This window comes from Gordionus sp. m RMFG-2023, chromosome 4, assembly GCF_954871325.1.
Source record: "Gordionus sp. m RMFG-2023 chromosome 4, tfGorSpeb1-WG-v2, whole genome shotgun sequence".
NCBI lineage: Eukaryota > Metazoa > Nematomorpha > Gordioida > Chordodea > Parachordodidae > Gordionus > Gordionus sp. m RMFG-2023.
In genome coordinates this window covers 11,822,964-11,849,062 of record NC_088778.1, presented here as the reverse complement: position 1 = coordinate 11,849,062, position 26,099 = coordinate 11,822,964, and the positions used below count along the sequence as shown (strand labels likewise).

At 30.2% G+C, this 26,099-nt stretch overlaps 1 protein-coding gene across 2 annotated transcripts in view; it reads left to right on the top strand.

The window, feature by feature from the left end:
• The window catches only part of LOC135928891 (replication factor C subunit 1-like), a 53,160-nt gene that overhangs the window by 8,894 nt on the left and 18,167 nt on the right, over window positions 1-26,099 (top strand). For both annotated transcript variants that reach the window (XM_065465349.1, XM_065465348.1), the window contains exons 9-14: window positions 20,273-20,389; window positions 20,759-20,938; window positions 21,253-21,525; window positions 22,505-22,724; window positions 22,974-23,087; window positions 24,138-24,232. In XM_065465349.1, the coding sequence (XP_065321421.1) occupies window positions 20,273-20,389; window positions 20,759-20,938; window positions 21,253-21,525; window positions 22,505-22,724; window positions 22,974-23,087; window positions 24,138-24,232 (999 nt within the window). The remainder of the gene's footprint in view (window positions 1-20,272; window positions 20,390-20,758; window positions 20,939-21,252; window positions 21,526-22,504; window positions 22,725-22,973; window positions 23,088-24,137; window positions 24,233-26,099) is intronic.

Below are 26,099 nucleotides of genomic sequence, written 5' to 3'. Positions count from 1 at the left end.
ATAGGGCATTTTGGTATAATACACCCCCTTTCATGTAAGATGTTTTTGGATATAAATGAGCTAGTCTAATAAAAAAATTAGTTACAATTATACATAATTCTTTATATTTTTTAAAAATAACTATAATTATAGTTCTTCAATAAAAGAACATTTTTATAAAAGGTCAAAGGCAACAATAAATCTTTAATACATCTATCAAAATTATTATAATTTAAAGAATATTAGGTTTGAAATTTAATTAAATCAGAAATATATGAATTTAATTGACAGAAAAGGGGAATTATGCACATATATGTTTTAAAGTAATCGTCTACGCAATTACGGTCTTGGCATATACTGACTGATTCTTGCATACGTTTGTAGCAATTCTCGCATTTATAATGAGAGCACTAAAAATATATTTTTAATAACGATTAGATATTAAAATAAATATTTTAAAAAATCTTAGATCTCATGTCCTAACCTCACATTAAGAGTTAATAAATGTAACAAATCTAGAACTGTGATTTCACGTTATATTAGTGGTATTAGTAAATGTGCGATATGGTTTTAATTGATACAAATTGCTAGGCGTTATATCTTATCGCATACTGCGGAGGCCAGAATTGTATTTTATAAGATTATCATAATCTTATTAAAACTACGAGTCGCGACTGACCTGAATCGAAGCCTAAAAATTACCTCAACCCAAAATTTGGGTGTATAAGAAAAAAAAAATAGAATTACAAAATAATTTATATTTATAGTTTCTTTATATATTTTTTGCATCTTGGAAATCTATGGGTTTCCAATATTTCCCTTACTTTTTCCGCTTTGTTGCACATGAAAATATTTGTCTGTGTAAAATTCTGGATTACATTTTCTAGTTTATATTATGTAAATGTTAATATTAATTTATATTTGATGTAATAACTCAGTAGATATTACTGTTATTTCTGAAAATCAAGAAGAATACAACTCTTTGCCAGATAATAGAGCTTAGACGTGTTATGTTCTATCCCCCCCCCTTATTTCTTTTATTTTTGTTTCTCCTTGTTTCTTTTGTTTCTCCTTGTTTCTTTTGTTTTCCCATCTTCTTTTATTTTGTTATGAATTTAATATATTATTCCTTATTTTTATATTGCATTCAGTTTCATGAATGATTATATCGCGATTAAATAACAACTTTTTCTTTCCCCCTTTGTTTTAAAAATTATAAAGGTGGAAAACAAAACACCATTAATCATAAAATATTTTTTTTTTGTAATAGAATTTCTTTTTTTAATTGTAATTTCTCTGATTCGAATAAACTTTAAAACTTACGTTGTCCAAGTGATTCCATGACTAAATCGATAAAACTCGGCCCCCTGGATCCAGTCATTGACCATCCTGGACTCCCGATCACGGACTGTATTATTCCCCTTCAGACTGGGGGACCCATCGGTCCAAACTCAACACTGGTGCCCAACGTACATTCGATAATCTACGACCCGGAAGAACCAACAGATCAATACCTAGAACGTTTTATGCTTATCCACCGACATCAACCGGAGGCAAATTTACTATCCTTATTCTTATCATCATGCGGTCACGGCCTATATTCAAAATTAAAGTTAGCCTTTGCACCAAGGCCTATGTTGGAAATGTCAATAGAGGACGTAAAAACTATTTTGGGAAACAACAATAACAACAGAGGTCTAGCAATCAACAAGCTTCGTCAACGCATCCAGCAAAATGGCGAAACAATTACTGAATATGCGGAAGCTTTGATAGCTTTGGCCTCTCAGTGCGATCTAGGCCCCAGCTGGGACCTTTTCCTGTCCTCCCAATTCGGAGCGGGGATACAATCCTCCGGAATAAGAGGTCACGTAATGACGTCCGATAATATGACGTTTAAAGGAAAGTTAAAAATTGCGCAAACCTGGGAAATGGCCGAAGCGCTTAACCAAAATAATGCGACGAACCACGCCTACAGCAACCAAATAAACATACCCACAAAGTATACGCATGTACAAAACACCCCGCAAACATTGGAGAATTACTATCAACCCCCACGTCGAAATTTTTCACGGAATGAAAACCCAACCTGTTACAATTGCGGAAACGTGGGGCATTATAGATACAATTGCCCAATAAAACAAACTTTCAACAATTATTACTCCTCTCAGTATACTCCTCGAAATATACCTACGACTCAACCCAATTTCCCGGCAATAGCCTACCCAGCGACTAACAGAGTACTACTCGAGACTAAAAAGATAGAAAACAAGGAGTACAAACACATAAACATGATGACAAATGAAGCGGATATCGACAAAAACCATTCATTCCGGGTAACGGTAAAAATAAATGGTATACCATTAGAAATGGTTATAGATACAGGCTCAGATGTAACAATCATTAATAATCAAACGTATAATGTACTTTTCAACCTTATCCCAATGGAGGACACCAAGGTAGTTCTAAAATCATTTTCAGGACATGACATTCAACCCATAGGGCACTTCCCGGCAATAATAAGCTACCAAGACAGCACACATTCAACAAATATCCTAGTAACTAATAACTCCACCACCTCCATAGTGGGTAGAGATGTTCTAAACAAGATATCCGAGATCCTACAAGACATCACCTACAAGGATCAAGAAATTAAACAGCTTAAAAAAAATTTCCCACGAATTTTTTCGGATACCTTAGGAAGTTTCCCAAGCAAAATAGACGTTAATCTCCTTCCCAACGCACAACCCCAGTTCGTCAAACCCCGTTCGGTACCCTATGCACTAAAGTCACAAATTGAACAAATACTTAAGGACTGGGAAAACCAAGCGATTATTAGTAAATGCCGATACAGTAAATGGGGATCTCCAGTTGTGCCCATTCAAAAGTCGGACAATTCCATACGCCTTTGCATTGATTACAAAGTTATTCTGAACCCATGGATCAGGCCCGAATGTTATCCTATCCCCCGAATCGAAGATATTTTTGGAACACTACAAGAAGGTACTATTTTTTCGGTCATAGATCTAAAAGAAGCATACACCCAAATACCAGTCACAAAAACTACAAGCGAACTGTTAACAATTAGCACCCATCTAGGCCTATTCAATTTTAATAGACTTCCTTTTGGTATTTCCTCCGCCCCAATGATTTTTCAACGAACGATGGACATTGTAACAGCCGGTCTAAAAAAGACCGTCACTTATTTAGACGATATTCTAGTATCAGGGAAAACTCCTTTCTAATATAGCATCCTAGCCATGTAAATAACACAAGGCTTCAATATATTTGCATAATATCTTTAAATTATTTTTAGTGTTTTTGTTTATCAATTTATCTAACATAATAAATTCTGATATGAGTTAACATCGTGGGTGTCATGGATTTGCATCAGCTCTTCACACGATTGGATGATTTTAATTTAAGAATAAATCTAAAAAAATGCAAATTAGCGCAACCCTCAGTGGAATATTTGGGCCACATCATTAATGCAGACGGGTTAACTCCTAGTCCTAGAACAACAGAATCTATCAAAAATTGTCCCGTTCCAAAAAAAACGTTCACGAAGTGCGATCCTTCATTGGTCTCGTTACCTATTATGCAAAATTTATACCAAACATGTCTACCATAGCTAAACCGTTATACGATCTATTACACCAAGGGGTAAAGTTCAACTGGAACCAAACCACATCTGACAGTTTCAATTCCATCAAGACCCTATTGATTTCCCCCCAAATCCTTTGCAACTACAACCTCGAAACCACCCTCACTCTATCTTGTGATGCTTCCGCTTATGGTTTAGGAGCCGTTCTATCACATCTATGGGATAACAATATCGAGAAACCTATAGCCTATGCTTCCCGAACGTTATCGAAGGCCGAAATTAACTATTCCACCATAGAGAAGGAAGCCTTGGCCATTGTTTTTGCCGTTAAGAGATTCCGACAATTCCTGCTAGGAAGACCATTCATCATAAACACAGACCATAAGCCCCTACTAGCCATATATGGGAAAAAAATTGGGATCCCAACCATGACTTCCGCAAGATTACAACGATGGGGAGTAATATTATTGGGCTTCAATTTCAACATTCAATACAAAACAGGGCCCACAAATATGAATGCCGACGTTCTTTCCCGACTACCGCTCCCTAACATCGACCATCAAAATAAAACCGAGGTAAACCAAATTCTACAGACCCGTATTAAAGACCTACCCTTCACTAGAGATAAAATAGAATCCATAACAATGCAAGACCCAGAATTATCACAGATCAAAGAAAATATACGAAATGGCTGCCCCCCCCCCAGATAACAACCACCGAATTACAAGAATATTGGAACATAAAAGATGAATTGTCAATAGACGGGGAGATAATTGTCCGGGGAACCCGGTTAATCATTCCCAAAACCTTACGACCCGCTATCTTACAAGAGATTCATAGTGGACACCCGGGAATTGTTCGAATGAAGGAAACCGCAAGGATTTATGTCTGGTGGCCCCAATTAAATAAGGATATCACAAAAATCAGTGAAATATGCAACCGTTGTCAACTATTCAAAGAAAACTTCCCCCAGAGATTACTACACCACTGGCCCGTCGCCCGCACAGTGGGAGAAATGGTACACGTCGACCTCGCTGGACCCATACATCAAATACATTGGCTAATTCTAGTAGATGCCTATTCCAAATGGCCAGAAATAGCCCGCTTGAATAACACCACATCCAAGCACTCCTAACAGCGTTAGAATGCATTTTTAATCACCTAGGCTATCCGCGAAACCTCATAACCGACAACGGACCACAGTTTGTCAGCCACGAATTCAACCAATATTGTGAACGCCATGGAATAACCCATATCTACACCCCCCCCCGTACTCCCCCCAAAGTAATGGAATAGCGGAACGATTCGTACGAACCTTTAAAAATGCTATAAGAGGATTTCCCCGCACAGAAATTCAAACCCAGCTTACCAACTTCCTAATAGCCTATAGAAACACTCCACATCCAACCACGAAGCAAACCCCAGCCATGCTATATCTAGGACGCAAGATCAGACGTCCATTAGACCTCCTCCATGAAAAATCAGCATTTCACACCACACACTACCCGGTTCAGCCCGATCTAAGGAATGGAAATCTAGTATGGGTGCGAACACCCGCAAGCATTCCCAACCCACGATGGGGAAAAGGAACTATAATAGAGGTTCTAGGATCTGTCGTTTATTACGTGGAAACAGCTCAAAAAGCCCGACGATACTATCGCCGAGATATCCGACTTCGACAAGAACCCGAAAATCAAGAAGAAGAGCGTACAAACAAATTCAACAACCTACCACCCCGGGATAGCCGTATTTAAGAGGGGAGGAAAATACCGTATTCCCACAAAAACACCTTTTTTTTTTGATTTTATATATATTGATTATTTATTTTTTTGTGGTCTTCCACCTGTTACAAATCCCTTTTTTTTATTATTAGTCGTTTTTAAATCCGCTCTGAACCAGCGGGGCGGCGAATGCCGTTTTAGTTATTTTATTGACTTAAGGTAGGGTTTACCTTTGTTTTTAAATCCGCTCTAAACCAGCGGTGCGGCGAATGCCGTTTTGGTTTATTTTTGGTAGGAATTAAAAATGAAATCGGCGCCGACGGCCGGGTAGCCGTATTTAAGAGGGGAGGAGTGTTATGTTCTATCCCCCCCCCTTATTTCTTTTATTTTTGTTTTCCCATCTTCTTTTATTTTGTTATGAATTTAATATATTATTCCTTATTTTTATATTGCATTTGAAACTGGTTCTTACCAGTTTCATGAATGATTATATCGCGATTAAATAACAACTTTTTCTTTCCCCCTTTGTTTTAAAAATTATAAAGGTGGAAAACAAAACACCATTAATCATAAAATATTTTTTTTTGTAATAGAATTTCTTTTTTTTAATTGTAATTTCTCTGATTCGAATAAACTTTAAAACTTACGTTGTCCAAGTGATTCCATGACTAAATCGATAAAACCCGGCCCCCTGGATCCAGACATTGACCATCCTGGACCCCCGATCACGGACTGTATTATTCCCCTTCAGACTGGGGGACCCATCGGTCCAAACTCAACAAGACGCAGCCAGGATAATCCTAAGGGGAGATTAATAAATTTATAGGGGGATTGCCTTCAAACCTCCTTTTCTCCGACATTCGGCCTGGTTTCCTTAGCCTATATATAGCTAGAAAATATTTTTATAGGATAGGAGATGATTTTATAAAAACTATTAGTTTGTATAATATATAATAAAATCCATATTTCCTTTTTGGGGACTCAATTATAGAATTTTATTTTTAAATTTTAATTATATAATTATAAATTTATAAATTATAATTTTTTTAATTAGGTTTTATGTAAAAAAATTTTTTTTAATTCATTAATATAAAAAAGTAGAATAATTTATAATGTTATATATTTTTGTGAAAAGGGGGTGAGGGGGTTAAGAGTATATTTTTTGTTAGCTTAAAATGATATTCACAAAAATTGCCATATTTCTGAAGAGGGGGGTTTTCCCTTGACCCCCCTCTTCGGCTACGTTTATTTTATTATTTAGTTGTTTTTATGACCCACCATCCTGAAAAAACGTTATAATTTAGTTCACCGACATTTCTTATCCTATCTTTTAACCTCCAAATATATTTCAAATGTAACAAACAATGAAACCGAAGTGGCAATGGAACGTGGCTAATTTTATATCTTCAATCAATCTCTTATCTGTCAATCATGTAAAATTTCAAGCTATACTGCTCGTTTAATAAAATTATGTTTTCAGATGAAATTAAAAAAAGGATAGATTGCATGAACATTTAATTCATAGTCAAACAATCAACAGCTTCAATAGATAATTTTCATCACACGGAGTATATTCCAAACTTAGGAGTTGTTTAGGAAAACTAGTTTTCTTTTAAACAATTTAATTCAAATGCCAATGTTGAGTAAATGAAAAGTTGCGATGCACTGTCGAAGTTAGGCATAAAATATCAATCTATTAATTTTAACATCTAGATTTTGTAAGATATCATGATAATTCTCTTATGAAATTTTAAAAAACATTTAGAATATTATTTTTTAAATTGTATTGTATTCTAATTTATAATTTTCAAAAACCACTATATCAAACCATATCCCATAACACAAAACAAACCATAATTTCATAATAATAAGACTCAAATTTATTTATTAAAAACATCAACAACAATCTCTATACATTAACACAAAAAAATATACCAAAATTTAATATAATTATTATCCATTTCTTCATCTCCCAAAGGTTCACAGCTGATCTTATTCAATATTTTCCCATCCTACACTAGGGGTTTTTCCTAACAATGAAATACACCCCGTGATCATCATCTCTTCTTCCCCCAAGGAAAACTTAATACCCTGTCAGAAAATAACTGACATCTTATTATATTAAATTTATTTCTTCTTTTTTTCAACAATTACAACAGGTTAATGGAATCCATTAGAGGATGCTTAATTGAAACTTTGAAAAGCCTGGAAAATAAAGGGATTTTTATATTTCGAAGGGAGGACTCAACATCCTATAATTATACGGGATTATAATTGAGTCTCGGGGTATTGAAGGGCAAAGACAATTTTTTTTGTTTTCCCTTGAAGGAAGAGATTCCTTTGGTTATTTAAATAATCACGTAATTGATAAAATTAGTGAAGTACAAAACAAAATAACTTAATGAAGTAGTTGAATACTGAACAACTGGGGGTGTTTTGGTAATTTATGCTTTCGGTTAAATGGTATTAAAGTCCATTGGAGGAAAGTATTTTATTAATTTATTTATTATTTTATATACTCGAGTATCCTCATTGTAGAGTGATGGGAGTATAATATAAGTTATTAAATGGTATAACGAAGGAATCGTTTATGATTATGTATATACCGAGCAGTTGTTTTTTTGTTTTCAAGGAAAGTAAAGAAAAAGTTAATAAAAAATGTAAATTTTTGTGATGGATGGTCAGTGGAAAAAGAAAAGGAAAGTTATGTTTTTTTTTGTTTTCACGAACGGTTCACTTTGATGTGAGTATGGTTATAAGTTAGGAAAGGAAAATAAATAAAAATTACAAATGGTAGTAAATAGGTTGGGATTTGTGATCAATAAGTATTTATATTATTTGTTGTTAAAATCCTGAGTTGTTGTGAAAGACAAAAGGAAAGATAAAGAATAAATATTGGTTATAATATTTTTTTTCTCCCCAATTGTGAAACAAAAGAAAAAAAACATAAATTAGTTTGCATTTTTGAATAAGATTATTTTTTTTTCCTCTTCTTTAAAATGTTGTCTGATAAAAAAACCATGCAAACCCAACACAAATTAATACATCTCCAGGACCACTATCTTCAGATCACGTTGATCCCTAAGGTTATGGATTTGAATAATAATGTGGATATTCGCCCAATGGAGAATCCGTCCACATCAAGCAATTTACTTATTAAGAAAAGGCGGTGTTTCAATTGCCAGTCTGAAACGCATTTGAAGAATCAATGTCCGGCGTTATTTAAAAAGAATTGGGTACCGTTGGGGGCACAAGACACGAATATTCGGGGCACACAACAAGGGATGACTAAAAGATTGGCCAGAGAATTCGTTGATAGTGCTATCAGTGGACCAAGAAAGGATAATTATCAGCTTACGCCGGCAAAGTACTTTTTATGTATTAAATACAAAAAGAATAAGAAGAATAAGCCTTTAATAATTCCTGAATATGTTATTCGAATTTTACACTCTTTAAAAACTTTATTTCATACTCATAAAAACAAAAGTTACAAATTTTTTCAATGAATTAATCTTTACAAAATAAAAACTAAAATTATATAATTATTATTTCTTCTTTTTTTTTTAAATTTAACAAAAATTTTCAATGAATTTATTTTACCAAAAAAAAATATCTTTTTAAAAAAATATATTATTATAATAATTATTATCTTTTTACATTACATAATAATAATTTCTTTTTTACCAATCAGATGTCTACAATCCATCTGATTGACATTTGGAGCTTATCTATATATATATATATATATATATCTATTTTTTTACATACTAAGACATGTCACCCCTTTATGGGTCAGTGACACTCCTTTAACAAAAACGATGGCGATACTACAATAATATAAAACAGATTTTACAAGAAATTATTATACTACAATAAGAAATCTTTATAAGAAATTACTATACTACAATAAAAATCTTTATAAGAAATTACTATACTACAATAAAAAAAAAATTTACACCTTCTTTAACCTGCTATCTGAGCTACATTAACAGTAGATCCTCCCATAGTTCTTCATCCTGATCAGTTGATGCCAGCATACCGGTCGCTACCGTCAACGGGTTGGATTCAGCTGCTACAGGCGCTACTGGACCCATCATACTCACTGCTCGATGCTGCTCCATCACCGTCCGAATATTTACGTGATCCATTCTACTGACGCTGGCCTCTTTGTTTACTAACTTTGCCGGCGTAAGCTGATAATTATCCTTTCTTGGTCCACGATAGCACTATCAACGAATTATCTGGCCAATCTTTTAGTCATCCCTTGTTGTGTGCCCCGAATATTCGTGTCTTGTGCCCCCAACGGTACCCAATTCTTTTTAAATAACGCCGGACATTGATTCTTCAAATGCGTTTCAGACTGGCAATTGAAACACCGCCTTTTCTTAATAAGTAAATTGCTTGATGTGGACGGATTCTCCATTGGGCGAATATCCACATTATTATTCAAATCCATAACCTTAGGGATCAACGTGATCTGAAGATAGTGGTCCTGGAGATGTATTAATTTGTGTTGGGTTTGCATGGTTTTTTTATCAGACAACATTTTAAAGAAGAGGAAAAAAAAATAATCTTATTCAAAAATGCAAACTAATTTATGTTTTTTTTCTTTTGTTTCACAATTGGGGAGAAAAAAAATATTATAACCAATATTTATTCTTTATCTTTCCTTTTGTCTTTCACAACAACTCAGGATTTTAACAACAAATAATATAAATACTTATTGATCACAAATCCCAACCTATTTACTACCATTTGTAATTTTTATTTATTTTCCTTTCCTAACTTATAACCATACTCACATCAAAGTGAACCGTTCGTGAAAACAAAAAAAAACATAACTTTCCTTTTCTTTTTCCACTGACCATCCATCACAAAAATTTACATTTTTTATTAACTTTTTCTTTACTTTCCTTGAAAACAAAAAAACAACTGCTCGGTATATACATAATCATAAACGATTCCTTCGTTATACCATTTAATAACTTATATTATACTCCCATCACTCTACAATGAGGATACTCGAGTATATAAAATAATAAATAAATTAATAAAATACTTTCCTCCAATGACTTTAATACCATTTAACCGAAAGCATAAATTACCAAAACACCCCCAGTTGTTCAGTATTCAACTACTTCATTAAGTTATTTTGTTTTGTACTTCACTAATTTTATCAATTACGTGATTATTTAAATAACCAAAGGAATCTCTTCCTTCAAGGGAAAACAAAAAAAATTGTCTTTGCCCTTCAATACCCCGAGACTCAATTATAATCCCGTATAATTATAGGATGTTGAGTCCTCCTTCGAAATATAAAAATCCCTTTATTTTCCAGGCTTTTCAAAGTTTCAATTAAGCATCCTCTAATGGATTCCATTAACACTTAATCCCAAAGAAGCCTACCCCTATCTTTATGATAGTATCTTACTCCCAATACTACGCAAGTATCGTTATCAGAGTATCCCAAAAGAATCAATATTTTCATTATTCACATTTAACATATTATGCTATATTACTACAATAAATTTCATTATTCATCTTTAACTTATTATGCTATATGATTCCAATAATCTAAGATTCTGGAAAAATAATCAGATAAGATTAATATTTAAGCATTTTCATATTATCTTTATCCTTTCTTACTTTCTCCTAACCTTACGTGATCATTATGTCTGATTACCGTAATTCCATTTATTAGCAAAATTTCATTTAATTTGGAACCAAGGTTTTCTACTATACGACCTTTTTCCCATTTCTTCCCTTTGTTATCAAACAAACGGGCCCATACAATTCTTCCCACAGGATATTTTATTACAATCTTATCAACCGAAGGTACATCAGTTCCATCTTTGGATTTTAAGAAATCCAACGGCATTCTGGTCCTTCTTCTTAAAAATAACTCCACTGGAGTAATTCCCTCTCGGTTTCTGGAATTATTATAATATTAATGGGCCATCCAAACATCATTACTTTCTTGTTTGGCCTTTTTAATCCAATTTTTCACGATAGCTACCATTCTCTCCGCCTGTCCATTGGAACTGGGATGATATGGTGGAGCTAATACGTGTTTAATTTCCATCGCATTACAAAAATATTTGAAACTTTCACTTACAAAGGCCGGACCTCCATCAGACACTATTGTCTTTGGAATCCCAAATCTAGCCCATAACCTTTGTAACAATTTGAAACAATTCTAGTGGTTAATCCATGAACCTCTTCATATTCAATCCACTTAGAATATGCATCAACAACTAAAAAATACGACTTCTTGTTTAAGTCAAAGAAATCCACGTGAACACGCTCCCACGGCCTTTCAGGTCTCGGCCAATAACTGCCTATTTCCTTCCGGGGCATAACGGCACACGAATTACATGGAATACAACTCCTTGTAATCTTTTCAATATCATCGCTCATTCCAGGCCACTATACATACTCACGAGCCCAAGATTTCATTTTATCCCGACCCTGATGTCCTGCATGCAACAATCGTACAATTTTACTCCGTAATTTCAACGGAATCACGGCTCTATTACCCCGCATCAAACAATCATCCACTACGGACAATTCCTTTTCAATTTTTTTATAAACTTTACTATTATTTTTCCACGGTTCTTGTCCCGTCAAAAATAATTTTACTCGACCCAATTCCTTATCCCCTAAGGTATTGCTTTTAAGATCCTCCCAATTCGTAGGACCACCCTTTAACATATGTGATAAAGAACAAATTAATACCCTGTCTTCATTCACCATTATACTTTTGTTACCGTCAAGATCCCCTTCACTGGATCCTAACCTAGATAAAATATCAGGCAAACAATTTTCCTTGCCCCTGCGATATCTGATTTCCACATTAAAACTTCCCACCAGTAACAAACAACGTTGCAACCGGGGAGACAGCATTAACTCCTTATTATCTTTTTTAAATAAATGAATTAACGGCTTATGATCCGTGTAAATTATAAATCTTTTACCGATCAAATATTCCCGACATTTGGTTAATCCAAAGATAACCGCTAGGGCTTCTTGTTCAATAACCGAATATCTAGTTTCCACTTCCCTGAAAACTCTCGAAAAAAATATGATGAGCCTTTCCACACCATCCATTAAATGTAACAATGCACCTCCAACCCCCTTGTTGGATGCATCAACTGCCAATATGATCTCTAAATCATTATTGAACATACCAAAATCGGTTCCTCACCAATTTTTCCTTTTAAAATATCAAAAGCATTTTTCTGTTCAATTTTCCACACAAAATGAACACCTTTCTTTAATAAACCATACAATGGAGATGCCAATTTTGCAAAATCTTCCACAAAACGATGATAATAATTTACCATTCCCAAAAATGATTGCAACTCCGCTTTATTGGTTGGCGGATTCATATTCGTTATATTTTTTAAATTTTTTTCCAGAGGTTTCACCTCCATTCCATTTATGCGATGTCCTAAGTAGATAACTTCCGTTACCCCAAGAACACTCTTTTCCTTGCTGGCCCTCAGACCCTTATCACGAATCCGCTTGAAAACCTCTTCCAAACGTTGATTATGTTGCTCTGGTGTTATACCAGTCACCAACACATCATCCATATAATAATAAACTCCTTCTAGGCCCTGGAAAACTGATGCCATAGTGCGCTGAAATATCGGCGCTGACACACTTAATCCAAACGGTAGCCTACAAAAGGCAAATAATCCTTTCGGAGTCGTTATTGTAAATAATTTATGAATTTCTTCTTTCAAAGGCAATTGCAAATAAGCCGAAGAAAAATCAACCTTGGAAAAATACTTGGCACCTTTTAAACTGGCCAAAATTTCCTCAATCCTAGGCAATGGATATTTTACCTCCACTACCCATCTCTTTAACGTTACACGGAAATCAGCACATAGCCTTAACTTTCCATTCGATTTTCTAACAGGTACCAATGGTGTGGCCCACTCACTATATTCCACAGGAATAATGATGCCATCTCTAACCCATTGATCCAATTCTTCATCGATTTCCCTTTTCCACTCAAAAGGAACTCTTCGACAAGCCAAAAAGATGGGTGAAAAACCCTCTTTAAGTTTAACGTCTACATGATAATCATTTAAACGTCCTAATTTTTCTTCAAAAATTATACCATATTTTCTAACCAAAACAGGTATAGCCAGATCGATCTTTTTTAATCCATCGATTTCAATTTCCATAAATTGATCCCTATCAATTTTACCATTTATTTCTGTATGATCAGAACTGATCCCTACCCTTTCAGGAGTTTCAATAAAATTATTATTACCGACAATCCTATTTTCATCGTTCAATAATTTAGATATTCCTTCTTTCTGAAGTTCATCTCGGATATTATCCGCCATTAAATCTCCTTTATCACTAGCTAATCCGCTATCAATAATAAATAAATTCCAATAATTATTATAGGGTCCAATTGTGGTAATCCAATCATACCCCATAATAGTTTCCACTGCTTTTCCCACTATCCATAAATCTAAACTTATGATAGTATCATTAAAAACCACATACCATTGAGTTTTACCCAAAACCTCAATTTCAGAACCATCGAACTGTTTTAAACACATATTTTCTTTAATAATCACGCCATTAGGCCAATATTTATAAAAATTTTCACAAGACATTATCGAAATGCTCGCACCAGTGTCAAATAGCATATCAATATACCTGCAGTCAATTCTCAAATTAACCTTAGGACATTGACTCAGTCTATTTATTCCATCAGTCCTTAAAATTTCACAAGTTTTAAGGGGCTGATCGCTATATATTCCCTCTGAAATATGCATTTTATTAAAATTTAAATTTCCTCCTAAATTCAACTCAGAATTTCGAGGCTTTTTACTAATATAACTATATTTTTCCATAATATCCCGAGGATATTTCTCCCACTTAAAATTATCAACATTTTTTCTATTTGTATATTTCACAATGCTCCCAGGAAATCTTTCCCATTGAAAACTATCAACATTTTTTCTATTTGTATATTTCACAATGCTCCCAGGAAATCTTTCCCATTTAAAAGCATTATTTTTTATTATATTCACATTAAAACTATAATCAACCGTTTTAACTTTATCTTCATGATAACAAACATTTTCATTAAAACCATTAAAATTATGAGAATCCCATCTCTTTTTATTATTATAGTATACTTTCTTAAAATTTTTATTTCCCTGTATTCTAAATGCTATATGATTACATTTGCTATCATATAGTCAGTGTAAATCACAATTTATAGCTATATGTCCCGTCTCTTTACATTTAAAACATAAACGAGACCCATCCAAATTCGATTTCAACGAATCAACTTTATTTACATCTAGGCCTGAAATCTTCCTTACATTGGAATTTTCTCCACTAGATTTTTGCAATGGAAAACCCATTCTAAAATTCTGTTCCTTTACAATACAGGTTTTGGCATAATGACCCTTGTAACCGCACCGATTACAAATTATGTCAGCAATAATTTTTGGAAAACTCTTTCCATTCGAAATAACTATCACCGAATTGTTTCTTATCCCCTTGATTATTCATACTAATCAACCTGGATACATCACTATAAATATCTTTAATAGATTCCTTTATATCTTTTAATTCCTGGAGGATAACCACTGATCTCTCCATAAATTCCAAACGATCATCAATATTATCTTTCATCGTTTCAACCATTCCTGGTTTGCCGTTCTTGATTTCATTTAAAATTCCATTTAAACTACTTTCCAAGTCCGAAATTCTTTTAAAACAATTAACAGACACCAGAGTGTCCTTTTTCCAATTACCATATACCTTGGTCGCAACCAAAGTACATTTTCCACATAAAAATTTCAAAAGTATATATATTGAATATAGAATTATTATTAATCCTAATGTAACTAAGTGATGACCTATATCCAATTCATTAAGGTTCTGATACAAGATTTTATAACCCATATCCTTAAAGATGGCAATTTTATTAATAAAAGTAGGCTCAGAATACTTATCGAAATACACAACCATCGCATATTACAAATTTCTACTTTAAAATTACGTTATTACAAAAAGACAAAAATATTTTTCCAAACTACTTTGTTAATTAAAATTCACAAAAAAAAATTTAAACCACAAAAACGTTATTATTGCGTTGTGTCCTAAGGTAACCTATAATATGTAAAATAAAAAAAAATTTTATTTTTTTACCTTAAAATAATGAATACCCTTGAATTTCCAGGTTCGAATCCTGGGAGAACGGTCAACACTTTTTATGTATTAAATACAAAAAGAATAAGAAGAATAAGCCTTTAATAATTCCTGAATATGTTATTCGAATTTTACACTCTTTAAAAACTTTATTTCATACTCATAAAAACAAAAGTTACAAATTTTTTCAATGAATTAATCTTTACAAAATAAAAACTAAAATTATATAATTATTATTTCTTCTTTTTTTTTTAAATTTAACAAAAATTTTCAATGAATTTATTTTACCAAAAAAAAATATCTTTTTAAAAAAATATATTATTATAATAATTATTATCTTTTTACATTACATAATAATAATTTCTTTTTATATTTTTATGGTAAATGCTAAATATACAGTGCTTGTATGATTTGTTGTTAAAAATTTCAACAATGGACAAACGCATTTAGTATAAAATTATTTGCCATTTATCAATTATAAAAAATATGTTAGATGCTTTGTCCATTTTTGAAATGTTTTACAACAAATCATACACAACTTTAGTAAAATAAATTTATAAAAAAACTGATATTTGTTATTTTTACTAAATTTTATACCCTGACGAACAGGATTCTAAGATATTTCACGGGTTCACAGTCCTGAATTTAACAAACCAATATTTTTTTTTAGAATATTAAACAATTTCTCACTACAATTAGATTAGAATTATACAATTAACAATTAATTTTTTTAAATCGATATAATGATAAAGCAAATATTCTTTTTTATCTTGTAAGTGATGATTACTAGTACAATTTAGTTATTTTTATATAAAATTTTCTTAAATTATTGATTTAAATCACTGATTTAAGAAAAAATCGGGGTGGTTTAAACCCTATTATATATTGTAAATAATTTAATTTTCCCTAAGTAGCATAAAATCATGAAACTTTTGTATTTCGGGATTTGGCTTGGCCTTTTTAACTTGATATTTTTCATATTCATTATCTTTTACAAATAAGTAATTAATTCTATAGATATTAGCTTTATAAAAATTTAAAAAATCTAAGGTGTTTAATATGATTCTCATATGGACTCTGAAGGTAACTTCATTCCGCTTGATTCTATAATCAAGTTCATGATGGCTTATATTATTAATTTTAATTTATATATATCAGAGACCTGCAGGCTCGATCCGGGTATCAGGGCCGGGCCATATTTTAAATTTTTTAAAAAAAATTATACAACATGAATTATTATATTCGTCAATTAGATATGGTTATAATGATTATATATAGTTATGATTAATGTTGGGTGAAAGTTAACACTAGCTAACACTCATAGTATCTATTACATAATATAATTGTAGTTTTCCTGCCAGCAAAGGATTAAATACATTATTATATAATATATGATTTTTTATTTAAAATATTATTTTTTTTTATAATACAATAAATATAGTATATTCTCAAAATATTATTTACACAAATTTTTTTATAGTAACAATTTGTAATAGTATTGTTAAGGTAACTAGTTACAAGTAACTAAGCTAGTTACATTTTTGCTAAAAAATAACTGTAACTAGTTATATTTTAAAAATTGTAACTGTAACTAGTTATATTTTTATCAATGTAACTGCCAAAAGTAACTAGTTACTTTTAAAAATATGTATATATAAATCTAAATAATATATTAAAATAATTCATTTTATTTTTAATATGTTGGGATAAATTTATTTTAAATTAAATTTATTTTTTTAAATTGTGTAAATGTGAATTAATAGATTTTCATTTCCTTGGGAATAAATAAACCTATTTTTTAACATTGGAGGATTTCAAAAATACCATGCAACATCTACTAAAATAATTTCCAATCGGATTAGATGATTATGATAATGAAAGCTATGTGGTACATAATAATATTAAATGTACAAGGATATGTCTTAAGTAAATTAATTTCATGATACAATTTTTTGATAGTATCTTTATATGGAACAAAAGTCTGTTGAAATGAAGAAGTGTTGTATGTAAATTTAGATAATTAGTCAAGAGATTATTCTTAATTCTGGACCAAACTTTTACCTGGAAGTGACCAATATAACCTAATAACTCTTATTAATTTAAATAGAACAAACTATGTAGCAATATTCAGATATTGAATGCATTTCAATAGAAGATATAATGTCTTCCTCTGGGCTATTAATTATAATATAAATGACTTCGACTACCTTTATAGGCATCGAAGATGTTCCTGTCACACATTAAACTTAGTGGCAACACAAGATGCCAATAAAATACTTTTAAACAATAAAGTGTATAAGGTTGCTATATCTAACGTTTGTGGAATACACAAAACAAATCTGGCCTATCAGCTGAACAAATTAAAAAGAGATTACATTTTCAGCTGCCATATCCCAGTGTACAAAAGAGAGTTATTACATCTTTATCTAAAATATTATCACTTATAAATGAAATGCCTTTGGATTTGGATTTATTATGTGATGAATTAGAATTGTGTAGATTACATCGCAAGATCGTGATTTTATTAAAGAATATTGCAGTGTAAATTTAAATTAGTGTCTTATAAATAATTTACAAAAAAAATTAGATTATGCAACCAGTAGCTAAAGCTATTGCTAAGGTGAAAAATATATGTATCTTATTATATCCCAACAATAACACAGACACTTATTTGTCTGGAAGGTGTTCAAGAATTAAAATATTGTCTATTAGCTAGTATTAAAAAAAGGTAACTTAAATTAAATAATTATTTATAAATTAATAATACAATGATATAGGTTTCATGAACTTTATGATATAACACAATTGCTGCTATTCTTCATCCACTATTTAAAACTGATTGGCCTTGGATAAGGCAAGAAAAGAATAGGTCAAAAAAGATGGAAATTTTAAACTTTACCTCGCTGTGAATCTAACACAAATGGCTCATGTTCTCAACAAACATCATTAGATGTAGTTGGAGTTTTTGATTTAAAGCGTCAGAATATTGATAATTATGAATTTATTGAAAATTTTTTTAAATCCAATAACAGCAAATTATCTTTATATGATGATTTTCCAAATTTAAAAATACTCTTTAATAAATATAATGTTGTTATTACATCAAGTGCTCCTGTAGAGCATTTATTCAGTCTAGGGAGCTCATCTTTGGAGAGAAACGAGCGCGTCTCCTAGATAAAAATTTTGAAATCCAATTGTTGTAATAAACATTTATTAAACTCAAATTTTTATGAAAAATAAATATGTTTTTTTTCAATGCAAATATATAGTATATTTTTATTCGATGTAAATATAAATATTCTATTTTCCGATATTTTTTTCGGTTTACTTATTTTTTTATATAAATAAATTATTTATTTTTTTTTAAATAAATGATTATAATTTGTATATCATATTTTTTTATATTAAATAAATTTGTTCAGTAAATAAATGCGTTATATGAATGATGTATAAAGTAACTTATAATGTAACGAGTTACTTTTGAAAAATAACTGTAACTAATAACTAGTTACATTTGTAAAAATATAAATAGTAAATGTAACTAGTTATATTTCAAAAGTAACTTTAACAACACTAATTTGTAATATACTAAATATCTGTTTAGAATAAAAAAAATGGTAGTGTTGTTAAACGGCTCGTTTTGAGCTTATTTATAAAAACGGCTAACTCGGGTTTTTATCCAGGAAAATATTACGCAAGCCTGAAAATTTTTCTCATAGAAGGAGCAAAGGTCTAGACATATAGTATCGAAATTTCGAGGCTTAGTCAATATTTTTCTAGCGAAAATATTGAGTTAACCGTAACATCAGCTAATATGCTTGCTTATTAAATGATTACTCTCTGAAAAATATGATAAAATACCAAATAGGTGAATTTTTTGTATATACCACGTCGAATATAATTTTAAAACATTCGGGCCAAGCCGAGCCTCAAAAATTTTTTTTTAAATATCCGGGCCATGTAAACGGTACCTCTGCAGGTCTCTGATATATATTGAGTAACTACACCATCAGAAATTGAAACATTCTTGATAAATTTTGATTTTAAGAGAACTAATCATTTTGCTTAAAAAAATTTTATCTTAAATTTGTAAATTTTTTAAAGCTCACTTTTATATTACTATGAGTTTCTTTAAAATTAGAATATAATTCCATATGATTGCATAAAATTAGTATTTTCAATTGGTTCTCTCTTTTAACCTTTATCGATTAAAACGGTTTTTACTAGGCATTATACGACTCTTAATCAGAATTATGAAATTTTCTCATAATATCTATAATCTAATCTCGAAAAACACTTCTAGCCTTTATAATATTTGGATTCGATTAAAACACCCTTTTCCTTGACCAATTTTTTGCTATCCTTGCCATGGATTTTAGAATCCAAGAATTTGGAAAAACCGTCAATATCTGAATTTTTTCATTTCTTTGATCTATTCCAATTTATGCAATATAAATAAATAATTATGAAATGCATTCCAAAAAATGACGTTATTTTTTGGCCAATATATATTTTTTCCAATATATTTCAATTTTTATAATCTAATTAGCTATTTGATATAATATAAATTTATTTTATAGAAAATGCTTCTATATAAGCGTTTAAAAAATCAAAAAGAAAATTTGCCTCAAATTCTTGTAAAAACAAAAATTCGCCTTTATTTTTTGCTCATTTAGCATGCCCCACACAATTTTTGTATATTAATAGCGTGCCCCAGCTGCAAATTACTGGTCAATATATTATCTACATTCATGACTATTTATTTACAATACAACTGATATAGCCTTTCACCCATGACAACTTGGAGAATGATGAAAAAACGGTTGCCAAAAAAAGTGCATACAATGCATTTAAACAAAGAGAAGGACCAAAGGCTTTGGGCTTAAGAGAGATACCAGAGGTTTTAGAATTATTAATCTATTTTACTATATAAACATTAAATTACATGGCATATATATATAGTATTATATTTTTTATTAATATATAATTTATGGTATGATAGAAATTATTAGATTTTTAAATGCATATATAGTTCTATTATATTATTGCTTTTTATATTCAAAAAGTTATTATTAGATTATTATTGTTTTTTAAATTCTATTATTGAATCTTACAGCTATATAATATTTATTAAAAATTTGGCAAGAAAAAATAAGTTCAAATTATTAATCATAATATAATATTATTTTTGAGATGATTGTAATTTTAAAAATTATAATCAATTGTATATTGAATTGGTAATAAATAATATGTGACTTTTTTTAAATAGGGCCAGGAGAATTGTTTTGAAGGCCTAATATTTGTTGTAACTGGCATATTGGAAAGCTTGGAGAGGGACAAATGCAAAGAAATCATAGAGATCCATGGGGGTAAATTGACCCTATCCATCTCGAGGAAGACCGATTACATGGTTGTTGGAAGGGAACCAGGTCCCGCGAAAATTGAGAAGGTAATATTATCCATAAATAAACTCATAACTTTGCCCTACGATACCATTTTAAAAGTTAAAATAATATTATCGATATGATCAACAAATTTAAGACATTCATTTAAAGTAAACAACTACTATATTGTAATTGATCAAATGAGATGTATTCAATGATATAAATATAGTTGAAATTTTTTAAATATGCTATACCATACCTATGTTTTAATCATCATATGAAATTATTCATTAAACATATTGATTCTAATATATAAATCAAAAGACGTTAACTACCAATTTTTTTATCAATTTTTCTCATGCTTATCAAAATAAAAAAGGCAAAAACTTGTAAAGTCAAACAGATAAACGAGGATCAATTTTTCGAACTTTTAAAGACCTTACCCGGTAAAGAATCTAAATACCTTATTTACGACCCCGAAAATGAGACAAACAAGATAGATCAAAAAGTTTCGCAGGCAAATGAGAATGCCAAACTGAGTAATAAAGGTAAGAGGACATCATTCGATGCCACACTAAGTGCAAAAGCTGGGGACATCGGGAAATATAACGGGAAGAAAGTCACTTGGAAAATGAACATTGAAGATGATGACGTAATTTAAAGCAGTTTTTTCAGGGATGTGAACCCTTAGACTAAAAAAAGGGTCCAGGTCCAGGAATAAAATTTTATAAAGGGTCTGGGTTCAGGGTTTGGAAATCATAAAGAAATATTGACTTAAAATTATAATTTTTTTATTTTTTATACTCCATATTCTACAGATAAAATATTATTACCTACACTAAAAGAGGGATTTTGTTAGGGGAAGGGGGCATTATTAGGTGGGTTTCCCTACATAAATTTTATTGGAAATCTTTAGGTCCACGTATATAAAAATAATCTTGTGTTTTTACTTTTTTTTATAAAAATTTAGTTAAATAATTATTAACTTTTACTAATTTATCTTTCAATTTAGTGATATATTGTTTACATTTTTGGGGGTGAGGGCTGTGTAGGGGGGGGGGGTTATTACATTAAAATGATATTTACGGGAGCAGGCAAATTTGCGATAGGAGTGGGGTTAGTTACGTGCCTGCTTCAAAATTCCCAATATTTCACTTTCTAAAGTTAATATATAAGATAAGCAACGTATTCCCATTATATAGCATATTATATAATTATTTATGATAAATATTTTACCTATACTACAAAATTCACATATATCACCTTCTAAAATTGATACAAATTAAAACAGGATATTGCCAATAAAATGGAAATATAAAAACCAGAAAATTTTGATGGGAAGCGATAAAGAAATGATTTCTAGAAAAAATTTATTTATTTATTTATTTTTCATTGACATCTAGAACCCCTAAACTCTCCACTTTTAAAAAGGGTTCGCTACAGGTACAGCTAAAGTAATCACTGTCAGGGTTCACATCCCTGGGTTTTTAAAAAATATAATCTGTTTCTTTTGGCTGAGTTTATAAAGATCAGATTTTTTTGCTAATCAAGTCTGTCCGATTATTAAAATGTTTGTGTACAACTATATTTATGCAATTTTAACCCAAACCCCTTTCTCTTTAATGAAAAAGATCGAATACATAGAACAAATAAACGCAAAAAAGCCAACCTCTGTCAAAAAGCAGAAATTAAGTGATCAGGATATTGTTAAAAAACCTCACGGTACTATCATTAAAAATCTCGCCAAAAATGAATCCGATAAGCAAGTCGAAAAGGTCGACATTGACAAAACTTACATGTGGGTAGATAAATACAAACCTAAATGTACTCGGGACATCATAGGGCAACAAGGTTTATTTTTGTTTCTTAACGAAATTGTGATCATTCAAAAATGTGATGAATGAAAGTGATATTTTTTAAAATTAAAATTTTTTAATATTTTATTTTGATTTTATATAATTATATTTTTGAAATTTCTTTTATAATAGATAGCCTTACGTTTTGAATAAATTTAAGTAAGTTAAAAGTTACAAAAAAACACAAAAATCAATTTATTAAAATGCTTTTTATCGTTTTTATCTTATAATCATTCATGCTCAGGGGATAAAAGTAGTTTAAATAAATTAATGCAATGGCTCGGGGATTGGTTCTACAACCATGGTAGTCAACAAAGTACCGATAATAAAGGAAAACAAATAAAATCTGCTAAAAAAGGTTTTTTTAATAAAATATCTTAAAATTACTGAAAACTTTAAAAAAAATTTATGTAAAGCAATTTTAAAAAGGTGTTTTTTTTACTTTTTGTTGACTTTAATTTATTTTTGATAAAGTTGATTCAAAGAGTGGATCTAACGAAAAGTAAAATTTAAAAAAAACGCTTTTGGCTTAGCCTAATGGAAACCGTTTAATTTTCTTTTAAACATGATATTTTAAGAATTACAATTTTCATTTCCACCTGCAAGAATTAACTCTAACCAGGGTTGTTGATTAAATATCATTAAAATAAATAATTTTTTCGAATAAAAATTATGGTTTGAATTAATTTTTATTTATATAATTATTTGTGTTTTATTTTATATAAAAACATTTTCTTATGTCTTATTTTACTATAGCATATAAGAATTAATTGCTTAACTTTATTAAAATGATTATATATTTTATAAATTAATCCTAAAATAATTTTTTTTTAATAAACTCTTATCATCATTATTGTTTAAATTTAAGGAAATTATTTCAACTTTCCTTTTCTTAAATAAATATTAATATCTTGTTTGATACTAAAAAAATTAATTCAGATATATATATATACAAATATTTATTTTAATTCTAGTGTATAAAGATTTTACTTTTAATTCTAGATTTATGTTAAATTATTTTTTAATTATAATGTATTAAAATTAGAAAATAGGACAGATATTAAATGTATTAGGTTTGATAGAATATTTATTTTCAATCAATCCAAAATCTCTTTAATAGTAGTTTTTACATAAATTTCACAGATGTTTTAAGTAAAATTAAAACGTGTGTTCAATTATTAACTTGTTCTAGGTAGTTATTTATTCCAGGACATATAAATATATTTTTATTGGGAAAAACTTGATTCAAATCAAAAAATTGTGATTTAATTATAAAAATCTATTATTTTGATTTTTATAAAAATATCTTTTTTTGCCAAACACCACTATTTAAATAATAATAAAAAATATTTGATTAATCTATATATATAATATCCAATATTATTTCTTAAAATGATCGAAATTTAAGGATACAATCAACAAGAAAATTCTGACTTTAAAGCTGCATTGCTCTCTGGGCCTCCTGGTGTTGGTAAAACAACGACAGCTATATTAACTAGCAAAGTATAGAAAAATCTTTACTTTTTTAAAGGAATGAGAACTATATCAAGTTAATCCCCCCTCTTAAGATAATTTAAAAACGCTTGTCAACCGAAAAAAAATTTCCTTAGTATATGACAAAAAAATACCATATTATGATTATGATTGCTCTAGTTACCATTGGCTAACTGCCCCCGTTTATTAATATCAGAGCTCTGAGCTGGGCCGTATTTTAATTATTTTATATATACCCAAGCTGGGTCATATATTTTAAAAACAAATATTTTATATCGCCATTAATAGCTATAAAAATTAAAAATAAATAAAGAATATTTTGAAAAATTCGGGTCAGACCTGAAAATATAAAACCCGGGCTGGGCTGACCCGATTTTTTTTAAAAAAAACCCAGAACCAGGTCGTGCCACCATGTTACTGTTTTACATCATGCTGTGACACACAGCTTGCACATTAATTTTTTTAGAACATTATGATATGAAATAATAAGATGCATAAATAATCATATTTAACAGGTAATTATATATGTTTCTATTCTAACACAAGCTCATCATCACGGTTGTAATGGTAATATAATAGTACCTTTTATTGCAAATCTAATCAAAAGAATAGGTATTACACTATGGTGGTTGAATTTGTGTTATCAGACCAGATAAATTTCTTAAATCTAAAATGCGATGTTATATCTTGATAAATAGCACGCTACTTTAAAATTTTATATTAAATTTCACAGACCTGCAGAAGTATTATTTGCACAGCGTGGCCTGGATTTTTTTAAAAAAAAATTTTCGGACTGGCTTGGCCTATGTTTTATATTTTCAGGCCCAGCCCGGATTTTTTAAAAATATTTCTATCAATTTTTGTAGTTAATAATGGCTATTTAAAATATTTGGCGTATTTTTTAAAAATAATGTTAGGCCTGGCCCTGATATATTTAATAATGAGCCGGGCTTAGGACCAGGCCTGCAGGTCTCTGATTACTATTAAAAAATACTGAAATGTATTTATAATTTAATAACCCAATTTTCCTCTAACTCAAACATTGATCTGTTTGTTGTAGCCGAAAGGCAAAAATGAGAAAGTACTACGACTGCAGCAGATTGTTTGGGACTCATGAATGTTAAATAAAGTGTTTATGTTCTAATTTAACTTAATTGGTGTCACAACGACAGGTTTGTCATTGTGCATCAAAACCTAAATATAAAATAGAAAACAAATATATATATATAAAGGAAATTAATAATAATTAGGAATCACGAAATCATAAAATCAACTTTAATCCTTTATTTAAAATTATAACATTATCAAATTAACTAAATTATAATAGTAAAAATCATAAAAAAATAAAATACAATAAAATAAAATATAATTAAAAAAATTAATAAAATAAAAAAAAGGATCATTTGTATCGTAAAAATTGGCCTTTTTTTATACTCTTTTCAATCTTCTTATAACTAATCATAACTATTCAAATATAATCTTTTTATCACGCGTTATAACAATAAATCCACAAGAATTCTTTATTCAAATTACATATAAAGTACAACAAAATCCAAAAGAAATCTTTATGCAAATTAAATCTAACATTTACAACACCTCCCTACTTACATTAGACCCAACATTCTGCGAATAATCAATCTTCTTTCGATCTCGACTTATTCTTCTTAATTTTTGCTGTCTTCTAAGTTCTAACGAAGGCTTTGTCGCTTGAAATTTTTGAATTCTATCTGTCGCTTGTCACCCTGTGAAACGGTTAGGTTTTTATCGCTGTAAGCCACTGACGAACTTGATACACGCCTGTTTTCCACTATCCACGATTGATAACGATTATCGATGACATCCAGTTTCTTTTCCTCTCTTGTTTTTTGCTAGTCTG